Source organism: Spermophilus citellus, assembly GCF_964194105.1.
Source record: "Spermophilus citellus genome assembly, chromosome: 5".
NCBI classification, from domain to species: domain Eukaryota; kingdom Metazoa; phylum Chordata; class Mammalia; order Rodentia; family Sciuridae; genus Spermophilus; species Spermophilus citellus.
The window spans coordinates 132926768-132944845 of record NC_138186.1 but is presented as its reverse complement, the minus strand read 5'-3'; the positions used below and the strand labels follow the sequence as shown (position 1 = coordinate 132944845).

Here is an 18078-nt window from a genome sequence, read left to right as displayed (position 1 = left end):
GTGTTGGCGAGGATGTGGGGAAAAAGGTACACTCACTCATACATTGCTGGTAGGACTGCAAAATGGTGCAGCCAATATTGAAAGCAGTATGGATATTCCTTGGAAAACTGGGAATGGAACCACCTTTTGACCCAGCTATCCCACTTCTTGGTTTATACACAAAGGACTTAAAAATACCATACTACAGGGTCACAGTCACATCAATGTATATTGCAGCACAATTCACAATAGCTAAACTGTGGAACCAACCTAGATGCCCTTCAGTAGATGAATGGATAAAAATAAAATGTAGCATATATACCCAATGAAATATTACTCAGCAAAAAAAGAGAATAAAATCATGGTATTTTCAGGTAAATGAATAGAGTTAGAGAAGATAATGCTAAGAGAAGTTAGCCAATTCCAAAAAAACAAATGCCAAATGTTTTCTCTGACATAAGGAGGCTGATTCATAGTGAGGTTGGTAGGGGGAGCACGGGAAGGTTAGATGAACTCTAGATAGGGCAAAGGGGTGGGAAAGGAAGGGAGGGGGCAAGAGGGTAGGAAAGATGGTTGAATGAGATGGGCATCATTATGAAGACATGAATGGTGGGAATACATTTTCCATACAACCAGAGATATGAAAAATTGTGCTCCATATGTGTAATATGAATTATAATGCATTCTGCTGTCATATACAACAAATTAGAATTTAAAAAAAAGAAACATTCATATTCCCCTGTTTATACTTACAGTGTATTCCATGGTGCCATGGGGCTTCTGAACCACCATCTTCTTCTCTTTTTTATCATGTGTTTTATTTTGATTGTCATCTAAAGAACAAATTATATGTAAATGAATAATTTCATTGTCAGGATTGAAGATGGACTAAATCTACATTGTATGAAAATCTACTATTAAATTGAATAAAACCCCCAAAAATGATACTAGTAGAAAAATGGACTAAGGGCAAAAAAGACCACACTCCAAAAGCGTATTATTCATCACTGGAACTCCTGAATAAATGATTAATGTAAAATATGTTTATATAATACAAATATAAACAATAAGGCCATGGTTTACAATATTAATAGTCTAAATAGTAATGAACAACAATGTTGAACTTAGAGCAAAACCAGTATAATCACTATATAAATAGTGCATAAATCAGTTCAGTCCTTTTAGAAAGTGATTTGGCAATATGTAGCCACAGTTACAAAAACGTTCCTTCTCTCAACCCATAGTCCCTCCTTAATATATCCCAACGGCTGGGCACTGTGACACATGCCTACAATCTCAGTAACTTGTGAGACTGAGTAAGGTTGTAAGTTTGAGGCCAGCCTCAGTAACTTAGCAAGATCCTGTCTCAGAATGAAACATAAAAAGGGCTGGGAATGTAGCTCAGTGGCAAAGTGCCTTGGGTGGTTCAATTCCCAGAACAAAAAAATAAATAAATAATTTTAAAAAATCATCCTAAAGACAGAGTCAAAAGAAAAAGCACAGTGTATGTCAAGTATATGGTTATTGAAAAAATATTTATGAAGATAAAAATTTAGAAAGACCTACACATCTAACAACATTAAGTTGGATCATAGATTTTGCTGTTTTTAAAAATGGTTAACCACTAGCAACTGCATATGACTTAAATTAATTGTTACGGTTAAATACATCTCAGTACATTAATCCAGATATCATAAAACATACAGAAATTGCCATGGATAAAAAATTTAAGGACAGCAAGAAGGTAAAACTGAATTAACCAAGAAAATATCTCCAACTTGCATATGAGCAGAATGCAAATTAAAACCAGGTATCATTTTCTACTTATTAGGCTGAAAAGAATCAGAAAGCTGGATATTCTTATGCTGGCAGAAACATGAACTGCTACTAAGAATGTAAATTGTTTCAGTCATTCCAGCAAATTAAGCATACACAGTCTGCCTGCAAGTAGCCTACCCCAACAGATACACATCCTTTCCACGAGCAATTCATTTTATATGTGCCATAATGATCTGTTTCATCCCAATGTCCTCTGAGGCAGTGGGGAACTGCAGGGCTGGGGGCAGTGTAAGTAAAATTTATAGCTATGATCTGGGATTCCAGTCAATAATTAGAAACAACAAGCCAGGCTTACACATAGCAGCAAGTTTACATCAAGAGAAACAGAATGGTGGGTATAAAACAGTATTATTTATGTACATCTAGAACAGATGGATATAAAACAACCACAAACATTTTTCAAGGATGTGTAAAAATAAAAGCCTGTCACACTGATCATCACAGAATGACATGGAGTAGGGAGGGGAAATGAGGATAAAGGGGAAATGAATAAAGAAGTAAGAAGGAGCCCAGCCCTGAGCCGTGATGAGAAGTGGAATTAACTCAGCCACTACATTTGAGGTCCCACAAACACACACACACACACACACACACACACACACACACACACACACACACTCAACAATACCATTTCATCTATATAATAAATATAGGGCTACTGGGTGAGAACTGAAGGTAACAAGGAATCTGGAGAACAGTTCATTCACATAGGATTTACCTGGCTTTTAACTATCTCCTTTATACTATTTAAAATTATAAGCTAAGAGAAAAAAATAAAGATGCTGCCATAGAATCCTGTTCTAGTCATTTCTACATTCAAATCATATCCATTCAGAGAACCAGAGACCCTGATAATTCCTCTAGACTAATTAAAAAAAAAAAACTCCCTTCTTTTAAGTGGCCATATCTAAATTGCTTCAGGAAGATGGGACTCAGGATTGTGGCTTCTATATCTCCAGATAAGAAGATTCTATACAGCCTCACTTAAAAAAAACCCAATTATAATATTTTATAAATCTTATGAAAATGTAAAAAACTGGGTTGCCTTGTTCCTGGAAGGTAAACAATATAATGTTAACAACATTCTTCCTTTATCTCCTTCTACAGAATCAGAAGGTGGATACCCCAGGCTAAGATTCCAAGATGAATTCTTCCAAAGCTTCCTTTCGCAGTTCACCAACTCATTCCTTTTCACATCATATCCCCATTTTCTCTGTGGCACACTCTGTCCTTCTCACAACATCATAAACAGCTGTCACCTGACGTCCTCCTGACATCAGAACAAGCTTTTTATATTCTTTGGTAGGTACTTCCTATTTCTAGATCCCAAGCTAGGATTCCTTCTTATCTGCGGCAGCTCCTGGTCCATGCCTTTCCATAAGCTGCATATAGCAATCTCTGGTCCCAATGGGGAGCACTCTCACAAGCTACCAATTCAGGAGCATTTACCTATGCCCAGCTGCAAAATAAAAATGTGTGCTAGGGGGCTGGGGTTTGGCTCAGTGGTAGAGCCCTTGCCTAGCATGTGTGAGGCACTGGGTTCGATTCTCAACACCACATATAAATAAATGAAATAAAGGTCAATTGACAACTAAAGAATATTTTAAAAAATGTGAGATAGTTGAACTTTTCAGGATGAACTTAAATATGTACACTTGAATTAGTACAAAAATTAATTACCTTCCACTGGCACAGGTGGATAGGTAGAGAAAAATTTCAAAAACACAACATTACAAATAACAAAACAAACAAACAAATGTCCCTATTGAGTCTAAGATTCTGAAATCCTTGAGGTGTATAGACTGCGGTACACCCATTTTTGAATGTCTTGAGCCTTGACATACATGGTTAAATGAACTTTTCAATACAGTCAATGAGCCTGACATGTTTGATTGCAGGTTAATACTTGTCACTGAAATAATGTCATGCTGGACAAATCATATGCACCTGTCGAAGCCACAAACCAAACACTATGTTTTACAGTTGGCTCAAAAGAAAAAAACAGGAGTAATTGGCAAATCTAAAGATTAAATTTAATTTTCTACATGTTATTATAACACAAGGTAAGGTTTATATTGCTTTTTTGTTGTTGTTTTTTTGCAGTGAGTTATAAAGATATCCGACTAGGTGTCTCGATGAAGGCAACCCTGTGTGTCTTACCAAGGACGAGGCATGAACCCTCACAGGAACGACTGCTTTGCTGTGCTTCAAGATGGGGCTTCAACTCCAGTATTTTAGTTAAGTGAGGACCGAAGACACAATTGTCCCCCAGTGACCCTGACACCTGCACTTCTAGCCCCAGGCTTCCTCATAGCCCTTTATACTTACTAAATTCTGACACTTTCCCTTGCTTTCAGGAATTCTGAGTCAAATGATGTCAAAGTATCTACTGCCTGAGGGGAAAGTTGGCCAGGTGCTCCTTAGGGATTATTCTAAGTAAAGCAACTAAACCTCTCACCTGCCGCACCTGTGAAATGAAGTCCTCAAAGCTGGTTTTGCCCTCAGTATTTCTAATAAGGAAGTACTTGTGACAAAATTGACGAAAACCCTCGAGGAACAAAACACAGGCCCTTCAGCCTAGCCTGTCTTTTTCTGCATACATCCTAGAGGTGGGATCTGGAGTGGGGAGTAGGAACAGGCTCTCTGCCTTGACCTCAAACCATGTGGGCCTTGGTGTCCTGCCACTTCCCTTCCCACCCTGTAAGAGAGCCCGGAATGTCCAGAACATGAGGCTGTTGGCTCCTGCATTTGAGAAGATGTCAGATAAAAGTTTCCTGAAAGGAAACTTTTTCTCTCTGGGCAGTGGGGCTAAAGAAAGGAAGGAGATCCATTGGCACATCTGGGGCAGGGGCACAGAGACAGGTTCAGGAGAGATCATTTGCAGTCGTGACCTGTGGAGTCTCGGATGATACTATGACTACAAAGAGAATGCATTTTTTGGAGAAGGTCTGAGGCTTGAGAATAGCATCTAAAGAAAGCTTAGATTTGGTGAATAAAAAGAAGTGAAACTGGGGCTGGATTGTGGCTCAGCAGTAGAGTACTGGCCTAGCACATGTGAGGAACTGGGTTCGATCCTCAGCACCACTTAAACATAAATAAAAGAAAGTTATTGTGTCCATCTACAACTAAAGTAAAATATATATATTTAAAAAGTGAGACTAATAAAAGAGAAAAGCAATTTTGGGGATGGGAGAGTGAGTACAGTATCACATAGGCCATGGGTGAAGAGAGGGAGGGAAGGGAGGTGTTCTCTATACTGTCAAATGCTGCACAGAGGCTGAGAGGTGGAAATCTGGGAACAGATAACTGGAGGTCACACAGAGCTGCTGAAAGTGGAGGAAACCCCTAAGAGGGACAACAGCAGGGGTAAGGTCATCTGCTAAAATGTAATGGGGTAAAGACAGGATTGGGGAGCAAAAGGAAGTGGAAGTTGGGAGAGCTATTATGGCAAGGATAAGGTTGTGATCATGTGAATATGGAGAAGGAATACAACAATAAGGGTTCCCCCCAGGGTGGGGTCTCATCAGGTGACAGGCCATGTGAGAAGTAAGTAGATAAACTGCTGAAATGGTCACCAGTAGAGTTTTTGATGGATGCAAAGAGGAGGGCAGCTGAGACTCAACCAGTGGCAGGGGAGGGTTAGTGAGAAGCTGGAGAAGTTAGGAGAATGGCAAGATGAATGAGTTTCCTATTGCTGCTGTAACAAAATACCACGAATTTAGTGGTTCAAAATTAAAAATAAAATCAGAGGTACTGTCTTACAGTTTCACAGGTTAGACATTTGACATGGGTCTCACTGTTTTCCTTCTGGAGTTTCTAGGGGAGGATGAGCTTTCTTGTGTTCTCTAACTTCTGTAAGTGATTTTTTAAAAAAATTATTATTACTATTTTAATCAAGGTCCTTTTCTCCATCTGCAAAGCCGGCAGCACTGGCTGAGTTATACTTATGCTGCCATTTCTCTAGTTAACTCTCCTCTGCCTCCTCCTATCAGTATTAAGATCACTTGTGATGACCCCAAGGCAACCTCATTAATCCAGGCAGATCTACTTAAGACCAGTTGATTAACCTTAATTCCACCTATAACCTTAATTTACCACTGTCATATAATCTAACAGATTTGGGGTAACAGGATATAGATATCTTGAGGGCTGTTTTTCTGCCTACCACAGATGGAGAACAGATTATGGAAAAACACATGAAAGGAAGTTGAACTTCATAAAGGGGACTTTTGAGGATTCATAGTTTTTCAGATGTGGCCAATGCATACACTAGAGGGAAAGGTGGGGAGCATTAAAGGATGTGGTACTGGGTAGAGGTTCTGGTTTTGAGAAAAACAGGCAATGAGTCAATACAACGTACATCCAACCTAAGCATCTGTGTCACCGCCACTGGGACCAGGTGAAGTCAGGACAATGGACATCAATTATTATTGTATTTGAAAACAAGCAAAAGAGATAGCTGTGAATTTCTTTCTTGGTTCTCGATTCCATAATTTCTACAGAGACATAGGAAGGAAGGGTAGACAAAAAGTATGTAGCTTTTTAATTTTTTTTCTGTTTTTAATCAGTTATTTGAACAATCAAAAAAAGAACTTTGGAAAATTATTAGTTCTTCCAATTTATTAGGAATCGTTCTGCACTGATCTTATACTTACTTAGTGTGTGTGTGTGTATTTGTGTGTCCCTTTTCTCTTTTAATAATCCATCTCTCCCTACCATCTTTCTCTATCACAGAACCATCTGACCAGGGTTCAGGAGGCTCACAGCACAGGACCCTCCACACCTCATTGTCTACAGAGGGAAGATGGTTTCCATGGCATCCAAATAAGGAAAAATTAGGCAAAATTGTCTTTTTCTGTCCTGTTCATTTATGAACAGGAGAATCTGTTTCCAATGACAGGCCTCTACCTATACTGGAAATTGATGCTTTCAGCTAAGATAGTTTGGTGGCATTAACCGGAAAATAAGCTCATCTGCCATCTCCTTTATGCCACCAAACATCTTTCTGATTACTCTTTGGCTTAAGGGTCCAAATGAGCTGAGTTCAATGTGTGAATCTAGGTATTTCTGTAGTTGTGTGATATTAAGCAAGTTATTTGGAGTCTTTGTGCCTCAGTTTCCTCATTGTAAAATGCAGAACTATCTTACACTGTTGAGAAAATTAGAAGATGAACACAGTGAAAATCTCAGAGCCTGGTGGAGAGTAAGTGCTTCATAAACATTATTATCATTAATAACAATTCCCTCATTGTAAATATCTATTTGAACAGTTGTGTGTTGAAAGAATTATGAAATATCAGCAAAAAGGTTTTATTCCAGAAATGCAGCAGTAATAGACTATTGATATAGATTATTGTAAATTTCTTAAAGGAGAAAAACCTTATCTGATCATACATGCCAAAAAAGCATTTGATAAAATTAAACCACTACATCATATTTTTAAATGAGCAGAATGAACAACAATAAAAAAACTCCAAGTACTAGAAAACGAAAAATAGAATGAACTTCTTTAACACAATGATGAATTTTTAGTTATTCCTTGATATTCATTAGAAATATCCTTCTCAGAAAGCAATGAAACCCTAAAGAAAGGATATCAAAAGCAATTTTCTAGCTGGGCACAGTGGCCCATGCCTGTAATCCCAGTGGCTTGGGAGGCTGAGGCAGGAGGATGGTGAGTTCAAAACCAGCCCCAACAAAGGTGAGGCATTAAACAACTCAGTGAGACCCTGTCTCTAAATAAAATACAAAATAGGTCTGGGGATGTGGCTCAGTGGTCGAGAACCCAAGTTCAATCTTCAATACAAAAAAAAAAAAAAAAAGCAATTTCTTCACAGGAATGAAAGCTGAATGACTCTATGACATCACCTCCAGGTCTGCAGTAGCTGTCTGATTACTAAATTCTGCCTAAACAAAGTCTCTGTGAGGCCCCTGCCCTCCAGCTCTATAGAAGAGATTCCACGGGTGCAGGGGGAGAGCTCTCCACCAGCACTGGTAAGCTCCACCTCACTCCTTTTGCTCTTGGGTTGTGCTGTGGAAGACAAAGGCCTAAGAGCGATTCCTGTGAAGCTCTTAAGGCTTCCGGACATGGTGTCTACAATCCCACCAAATTCAATATAGAGGCTAGCCTAACACCATGTGAGGTCAAGTCACAAGTATTTAAAGTCATAAAGCAAAATCCGTAATGGAGATAAATTCAGAGACATATAAACACCATGGAAACAGCTTGGAAACCCCAAAGAGAAAGAGGCAATCCCTGCCCCTCATTGTAAGGCAACAACTGGAACTGTTGATTATTAAATTACTAATTATTAAATGAGGTTTGGTGAACATTGGCTACAATTTGGAGAAAAACATTTCAGGGACCTGAGTGTTTGTAAATGGTCTCTTAAGAAATGAAGCCCTCTTAAAGTTCTTATATCAGAAACCAAAAACAAATATTTAAAAAATAATAATAAAATAACAAGCCATGGGTGTGACTCAGTAGGAGAATGCCAGCCTAGCATGCTCATGGCCCTGAGTTCTATCCCTAGCACTGCAAAAAAAAAAAAAGTAAAACACTAACCAGTATCAAGATAAGAATTTGTACTTTCATAGTTTATACTTGGCTTTGCCCTGAAATATCCAGCTAAAGCAACAGATAAAATACTGAAAAGAAAGAAATAAAAATTTGATTATTAGTAGATGAATTGTCTACCAGAAGAAACAATATCATTATAAAAATGTCAAAAATTCATAAAATTTGCTCTTTAAAGGGGTCAGATATAATTCTTTTTAATGTGATGGAAGTCTCATGCATAGTAGGTATTCAAGTATAAGATATCAAGGGATAAATACAATTAACTTTCTCTCTCGCTACACACACACACACATCATGTATATAAAATTAAAAAGCCAGCTGGTTACAGTGGTGCATACCTGTAATCCCAGCAGCATCAGAGGCTGAGACAGGAGGATTGCAAGCTCAAAGCCAATCTCAGAAACTTGCTAGGCCCTATGCAATTTGGTGAGACCCTGTCTCAAAACAACAACAACAAAAATATTGGGCTGGGGATGTGCTTTAGTAGTTGAGCTCCCCTGGGTTCAATCCCAGTACCAAAAATAAAAATAAACAGCTTTATTGAGGTATATTGAGGTATATAGTGGTTAAAGGCAGAGACATAATGCTCTTATACAGGAAATCTCACACTTACAAAATTTCATTTTCTCTTCAAATCAATGTTTAAATTAAATGTCATTAAAAAAATAAAATTGTTTTGGAGAAGGTACACTTGCCAAATTGACAACCAGGTTTATCTAGAAGCATATATACATAAGATTCTCCAAAATTATGTTTAAAAGAGAAATGATAGTAGGAACATTCTACTGATGTAAAAGCCACAACAAGAAAAACATTGCAGCAACATGACTAAAAAACAGGAATTAAGGGTAAAACAAAAGAACCATTATAAATCAGTGAGAAAAAGTTGGCTTTTCCCATAAATATCCTGTAACTTCAGGTTAGTGGGCTGGCTGGTTATTGGGCAAATAGCAAATGAGTTGAAGCCTGCCCCTTAATTACCATGCAAATTTGTGTTAGTGACTTTACTTCACTAAGACAATTTCCTAATGTGTAAAATGGGGATGGTATTGGACTCCCACCGAGTTACCATAAGAAATAGATGAGCCAATTCAGGAAAAGGAATTTGTACTGAGAAAAGCAAGGACTCAAAGAACATTAAAGATTATTATTAAATGGGGCTGGGTGAACATTGGCTGAGATTTGAGAAAATTTCTATCACTCTTGAATCCATGCAGAGAGTTTCAGGATTTAATAAAGTTGAGAATGGTGGCACACAGCCTGTAGTCCCAGCTACTCTACTGAGGCAGGAGGATCACTTAAGCCTAGGAGATTGGGGTCAGCCTGGGCAATAGAATGAGATTCTGTCTCCTTTAAAAGATTTAAAAATAAAAAATAAAGTTACAAATAACTTTGAAGAAAACTTACTTGCTTAAAGAAATAATTTGGTCTTTATGGGTGACACACACTTCTTAATTACTGGCTTGAATGTAAAAAGCACAATTTAAATGTTCAATGCTGTTGTTTAGCATCTTAAGAGTACCTTCTGGAAAATCTAAGTCACAAACTGTTACAGTGGGAAAAAAAAATGTGTCAAGGAAGAAATAATTCTTTATTTTATCCTCTGACAGATGTCAGGGAGTATGTGACACTTCCCTTCCTCCAAGCATGTCACAAGAAATATGTTTTAAACATTTGTTAGTAGTATTTGATATTATTTAATATTGTTAATATTTTACTAACATGAGTATGTCATAACCAAAACTCCATAATGCATGTGCCTCAAGGGCAGGGAAGTTTGTCTACTTCAGGAAATGCTTCACCTCAGAATTTAATAGGACCTGCACGGAGTAGGCCTCACGTACATGTGCAATGAATGACTAATCCAGGTGACTGTCAACTGAGTAAAGGAAGACACAGGTGACTTTTGATTGTTTGGTCAGCATTCAGTTTATATCAGCCATAAAAATCAGTGGGCATTTGGAGTATAACTACATATGTGCCCAGGTCTAATAATCAATCCTAGCAGTAGTAAGGGTGGTAGTTAATCCCCTGAAGTTTCAGTCCTATTCATTCAAATTATAGCTCAGGGGTAAAGGAAACTCTATAATTACTTTGTTCTTCTGTATTAAGAAATAACAGTGTTCCTGGGAAAATTGAGGAGACACTAAAGTTTTATTTAACTTTGACCTTATTTTACTCCCACAGTTGATCTGGGATTTTCATGCACAAGAGAGTAGGTACGAATCCCTGCTCCATGCTGACCCATCGTGGACTTTGGCAAACAACTCAGCTTCTCAGCACTTGTAAAAACAGGCTACTACTTCCTGTAGTAGACCACGGTGAGTCGTAAGTTAAATAATGAAATAGGGCATCTGGTCCATAGGGAATATTCCTCCAAAATAGGTTCTTTCTGCTCTTCCCCATAAGGTTGCTTCTCCCCACTTTCCTACTCTTTTCCACCTTTCAAAAGCTCGTTTCTTTTTTATAAATGAAACAAGGGCTTAATTTGTAAATTTATACTTTAGAAGAAAATATAGGAAATATAAAAAGCCAATTCTACCTAAATCAAAACTATGCAGAATCATGGTCTTAGTTCATTTGGGCTGCTATAAGCATATCAGAAACTGGTAAAAACATCATAAAATATCAGAAACAACACATATTTATTTCCCCTAGTTTTGGAGACTGGAAAGTCCAAGATCAAGGTACTGACAAATTTAGAGTCTGGTAAAAGTCCTCTCCTGGTTCAGAGATGGCACATGCTCACTGAGTCCTCGCATGGTGGAAGGGGCAATGGGGTCTTATTCATAAGGGTTTCACTTTCAGGATATAATGACCTCCCCAAAAACCTCACCACCTAATATCATTACCTTGGGGATGATGATTTCAGTAGATGAATTGGGAGTGGTATACAAATTCAGACCAGAGCAATCATTTTTAAATACAGATGAACAAAAAGAAAAAAATACCTCCATTCAGAGAACCAGTGTTTATTTTCTGGTAAATATACTTCCAGCAGCTCTCCAGACTCCATTGTAAATGTAGGTAGGTAAGTTTTTAAAATAAAATTGTAATCATGATCTATAAATATGGCCAACCTACTTTTCTACTACAATAATGTTTTGTGGAGAACTTACATGTCATTAAGTTTTTTCCTACATCATTTTAAGATGTAATCTTCTCTGTCATTTGTTATTTTTATTATCCTGCTACTTTTTTTTTAATGTAATGTCGGTCATTGTAGTTAAATCTTCTAATATGCTCAACAATAAGGAAACAAAAAATTGTTTCCTTAGGGTGAACTTCTGCAGGCAAAATTGTAGGGTCAAAGCATATGCAAAAAGTACCACTCTTGATAAAAATGACCAAACTGCCCTCCAAAAAGATTCAACCACATTATTCTCCCATCATCAATATCTTTGTAGTTTGAATATTTATGTTCCCCAAATTCACATGTTCAAATCCTCCTGGTCAAGGACATGGTGATAGGAGATGGAAAGTTTGTGAGGTGACAGAACTCTCATGAATGAGATTAGTGTCCTTATCAGAGAACCCCAAGAGAGACAGACCTCTTGTCACTTCCCCATGTGAGGTGACAATAAGACTATGAGGAAATGGGCCCACACCAGCCTCTGAATTTGCCAGTGCCCTGATCTTGAAATTTCTAGCCTCCAGAATATGAGATCTATCTGTGGTTTATAAGCCACCCAGTCTATGATATTTTGCCCAAACAGACTAAGACAGAGTCAGGGTATTTTATTTTTCCATGTACTCTGCTCAGTTCATTTCTAATTTGGTTTTACAACACTTAAAAATCACTGGTCATAAGCTGTTGCCCAACATTTTGGGGTATTCTGTTGCAGTGAAATTTTCCATAATACAAGTTATGGTAAGCACAATACAGGAATCAGGGAATGACACTTGCATGATGCAGACCATTTTGCTTATAATGGGACTAATCCCAGCTTAAGACCATTCAGAGTGGAGCAGGGCTTTTAAGACATTCAGTCATCACACTCCTGTTCCAACAATGACAAGAACAGGTTACAATATACTGTGTTAATGGGAGTCCTGGGACTGTGAAACGACAGGGGTAGGAACTGCGAAGGAGTTTCCTTGAGCCAAAGTCAGCATGATCACAGCTAGGTTTGCTCAGGGATGCTTATTTCACAGCTACCTCCTTGTAGGCATCCATACCTCCTTGTTTGTATAAAAATGTGACTTTAGCCTCTAAATCCCTTTTTCCCTTCAGAACAATTTTTCTGTAGAACAAGGTTACCACACTGTTGATATTTTGAGCTTTTTTTTAAATTTATTTTTTTATAGTTGTAGATGGACAGTATGCCTTTATTTCTTTAGTTTTTTATGTGGTGCTAAGGATCAAATGAACCCAGTGCCTCAAACATGCTAGGCAAGCACTCTGCCACTGAGCCCCAGACACAGCATGATATTTTGAACTTTTTAACATAGGGCAGTTTTTGAAAACAGATAGATGGAAACACCAAGAGTGATGACGTTGAAAACAGTACTTGCAAGAAGAAAAAGCAACAATAGACCACTGAAGCCCAAGAGAGGTCCAGAATCCCCTGCTGAAGACTTTAGTAGCTTATAAGTATCATGGAATAGAAACTTTACTTTTCTCCCTGGGTCTGCTCATTAACTGCTTGGAATATGGAATGAAGAAATTGGTTACAACATATTTATAAAGACTGTGGAGCAGGTGAGTACGCCATGTGGTAATGGGATATGGAAAACCCAATTTCCTCGTATTCAAGATTCTTACTTTTTGCTTTATTTCCACTCTTATTTCTTAAAATTTTCTAATTATCAATCTGAGAATTGTAAAAAAAAAAGTAAATTGCCACACAAATGGGAGGTGTTAGATCTTGGGTTTTAAGAATTATGATGCCTTTTTACATTCATGCACATAAGCATATTACAATGGTTATGTATGTTAAATTTTATGTATTTAATTTTATTCATGTATTTTTAATTATACATTTAATAAAATGCAAAGCTAATCACTAATTCATGACTTTTTCATTCTTAAGGCCTAGATTTTGACATGTCATAGATAATATCTCTCCCTCCCAGTAAATCTGTTTCGGGAAATCTATGACACAACAGGTACATTTCCTGGGGTTTCATTTATCTAAGAATGTCTTCTCTTTAAGCCTGAAAACAACTTTCACTTACAGCTTTGAACTAGATGTGATGACCCTTGTGTTCTCTGCCTAACTCCTCCTTTACTCCTCTATAAGTAACTTTTTCAAGACTTATTTTTATTTATTTTTTACTACTTATCTATGATCTATAAATATTTGCTACTGTGTATCCAAGCACTGAGTTTTAATTCTACCCTAAATATGGTGAGCTCTTTTAATTCCTATACTCGGGCATAAATTTCAGCTCCTGAAAGCATTCTCCTTGTCTCACACAAAACTAATTAATATGTCACAAAAACTTTAATATGATTTCCTTGATGGTCCCACGAAGCACAGGGCTGATTATTTCCATCCAAATAATTTCAACTTATTTTAAACCCAAATCCCTTAAACCCATCCTGCTTGAATAGAAAAATATTTAGTTAGGATTGGTGTTTTTGTTTTATTTTTGGTTTTGGTCCTGGAGACTGAACCCAGGACCTCCGGATGGCAAGCACAATTCTACCACGGAGCCACACTCAGCCTCCTCATTAGGTTCTTTTCACATGATAGTTCTTTTTAATCCTGCATTCTTTGATTCTTTGAGTTCTGAAGTCCCAGAATAATCATTACTTCTGAATAGAAGAGCAATATCATTCTACATTTATGGCTTGACCTATTTGTGTTTAGAAATTAATTTATCCAAATAACATAATCTTTGCTTTCTTAACTTGATATATGAAACAAAAGGCAAATGATGGATGTAAAATTTTCACATGTATGGATTTTAAAAATCCCTAGAAAAAGGTAGTTTGTGTATGGAAATGCGTCAAGGTTGCCACTGTGGAAGATAACTTAGTAGTTGTTTGCGTTCATTTTGTCATGGACACCAAAAATCTATAGAGGGAAAATAGAAGATTCCATTTGTTTTTTACTGTCTTTGTTTTTCTTGTCAAGGTTCTTTTGAATTCAGGAAGAAAAGCAGACTTGAGATGATTAATACAGACAATACAGATTAGTTATCAACAAGCTAAATTCATTGTGCATCCTGCAAACTTCTCCTTAAACAAATATTTGACCGTGTTAATCACAAAACTGGCCATAATCCAAGTCCTTTGTGTTGGATATAATGACTTCCCAAGTACAATTCTCCTAAAATTCCTACTATACTCTCCAGGATTCTTGGCATTACACTTTTTATATTAAAATATTACATAATCATATTTTATTCCAATAGAGCTTGCTTCCCTCATTTATAAAATTCCTCCATCTCTTTCCAATCTTACACCTTTATAACTATGTTTCAGATGAAGAACTTTCATACAATGAAATATCATACGCACTTGTAATATTCTATTCTTATCTCCATGTTCTTAGAAGCACAGAAGTATACTATTCTAAGATTCAGGAATAAGCATTTGTTTAATATAATAGTTTCTTGACATATAATTTTCATGCTACTTCCATGTGTTCTGTTGTTGTAAGAGTTGAATTATCTTTTGATACATTTAGGAATATTCCAATATACTTGTATCACATTCAACTTAATATCTACTTTTGAAAAATTTATTATGATAAGTTGTTACTGAACAATTCTTATTCCTTAAGAATTGTTGAATAAATGAAAAAAGGAGTCCTATACATGAACAAATACAAATGAAAGCATGGAAGTGCTGAGTTCACTTTTTCCAGAAGCTTTTTTTTTTTTTTTTTTTTTTGATGCCTACTGTGTGTCAAGCACTATGAAAGGTGCTGGATCTAGATTGATCTGATGCCATCTGCCTCAGTGTAATTACTTCACTTCCTTTTCCCTAGTCCGCTCTCAAAACTGAAAAAACATTTATGGCATCAGCATCATGTTGTTATAATGAGGCGATTCCAGTGACTCAATCTTTCCACACCATTCTTTATCAGTATCTTAACTGCTGTGTTCTAGTGTCAAAAGAGAGCAATGAGTTATGGCCTAAGGCTTAAGTGAGGCACAGATAAATCTAATTCAACAAGTTAAAACATAGCTCTTGTCAAGACAGACTTCTTTAGATCAGGCAGGTAATACCATAGAGGTAGACTGGATACCTACAAAAAGTAATCACCCTCTTATATCTCACTGACAGAACTTTCTCTAATGTTCTTTTTGCAAAGCCCTTGCTTTTACTCTATTATATTATTCAGTTATCTGTATTTTATGATTATTAACATTTAAAATAATTATACAATATTTAATATGCAAAAAGAAAACAAACTCCCTTGGAACTTCTGTACTCAGAGAAAACTGCTATCAATGTTTTGTTATATATCCTACTCTTTTTAAATATACACATTATCATTTGCTGTCCATGAACTTCTTGTTTTGACTCTCTGTGTGTTCCATGGAACACTTTATTTACAGATATGAACTCACCTAACACCTGCAATTTATAGGTCTTTCAACTGCAATCTAGGCCCCTCTAGACAAATCCACTTGGTACCTCAAAAACAGTCCAAACATAAATTCATCATCCTCCTTCCTCCTCCTTGAGTTTCCTAGTTTGTTAGTTCTTGACTCTCACTCAGTTAACTGCACAGCATACGCTGCTATTTCCCTAAGAAAAACCTGTCCTCAGTGGGCCCAGTCTCTGCCGGCCTTCCATCTGCCTTCTCATCTCAGATTCATCAGAGAGAATACAGTCCTCCAGCTCCCCACTAATGACAAAGTGAAGTCTACATCCTTGGCAGGCAACCAATCTTCCCATTTTCATGTCTCTTCTCCTCCCTAGACTACAGCCACCAAAAGCTGCAGTGAATTGGAACCGGAGTGACCTTTAACTTGAGGTCTGATGCTCCACCTAGTGGTACAGAATGATATCCTGGGATAGGAATCTAAGCCATAAGCCTGGGTCAGATGCTGTGAGGTCAAGCAAACCTGCTAAGACCTGAGTTTGTCATCTGCAGGCAGATATGGAAAGGGCCAAGAAGCCCTGGAATTCAGTGGCCCAGACAGAGGTTTGATCTAAGCACTCTACTCTCCTGAGGAAAAGTCCCAAACCTCCAAACAAGTTGTTCTTGTCATTCCTGAGAGAAGAGGACATGCTCTAATGGCATCTCCTTATTTATTGCTGCCAAATAAAATCACACCACTTTGACTGATGACTACATTGTTACCTATATCTTTCAGAATGTTCATGAAACATAAACAAATAAAAACAGGTATTGCTCTTCTATGAATTTATTCTTCTATTCAATGCACGTTTAAAGAGTCACTCTAGCCTGCAAACACAAAATCAGACAAATCCATGGGGGAAAAAGTGGAAATCTAAGCTGGACAGGGACAGAGGGGGCTTCCCAGATGAACAGGTGACTGAGCCATGATTCTGTCAGTCAGGTAGAGTTAGTCAGGTAAAGACAAAGGTATTGTTTAAGTCTCAGTGATATTATAACAGTATACCACATTAAAAAACTATTCTATCACAGCAAGAAATCATGGGCAAAACAAGATGTAGAAGGCAATTTTTATTCATTCTTTTCCTCTTGTTGGATATAAGGGATAATATCAACACTTTTAATTTTAAGAGGAAGTTTATTAATTCTATAGGAGTCTCCTTCAATATGTTGACAGTTTATATAGTATACTCACAGGTTGAGATTAAAAGCACCCATTTAGCTGAGTTTTGTTTCACATAATCATCTTGGCCTACTGAAATGCTGCAAACCACATGTTCTTAGCTGCAAATTTTTCATCTATCCCTATCAGAACAAAGCCAGCAATGCAGCACTTATTACTACCTTGATGGCAGTACATTTTATCTTTGAGGAGCACAGTAAGAAAGTCACATGAAGCATAGAGACTGTTATTCTGGTATTAATGGGGACAAAGTGGACGGCCCTCTGGAATAAGCTCCCTTACTCTTCTATAAGACATGTCTTATATGCTGCATTTGTAATGTGTTCTCAGATGCCTCCTTCAGTTTTCTTCCCCTTTACCTAGTAATTTGAGCATGCTGTAACCTGTATGCCATAACAAGTTCTGACTTTGGGTACCCTTTCTTTGCATTCTCTTTGGAAACTATTCCATGCTTACATATGACAAAACAATAGAGGAAGCTGAATGATTTGAGTAAAGATAAATATGCCGTCATTGCTTATGCAGTTTCAAATGTAACAGCTATTCTGAGAAACTATATAACACTGTGGACTTTTTCTAAGCTTCCCTTTAACTAAAATGCCCAAGCATTTTTTTTCAGTTGACAAATATTAAGTCATATCTCCTCCCTATTCTCTTGTTTAACTGATGTCAAAAATTGCAGGTGCTTCTTTCATGGATATGCCTATACACATTAAGAAAAATAATAAACATTTCTCCTACAGGGAGAATAACCACTCATTAGATAAATGTTTATTTGCATACGATATGTATTAGGCACTATGCTAGATGCTAGGAATGCAAAGTTGAATGAAACATGACATTATTTCATTATTATTCATTTATATAAAATGTTACATATATAAAGAAGAGCCTGAGGCATGTGGTAGCTGCTCATAAATGGATATTATTGTTATGATGATTCACTTATAAAT

The 18078-nt window shown here is 37.1% G+C and overlaps 1 protein-coding gene across 2 annotated transcripts in view; it reads right to left on the bottom strand.

The window, feature by feature from the left end:
- Window positions 1-18078, bottom strand: part of NCOA7 (nuclear receptor coactivator 7) — a 123761-nt gene that overhangs the window by 57198 nt on the left and 48485 nt on the right. For both annotated transcript variants that reach the window (XM_081295833.1, XM_081295834.1), the window contains exon 3: window positions 733-812. In XM_081295833.1, the coding sequence (XP_081151959.1) occupies window positions 733-812 (80 nt within the window). The remainder of the gene's footprint in view (window positions 1-732; window positions 813-18078) is intronic.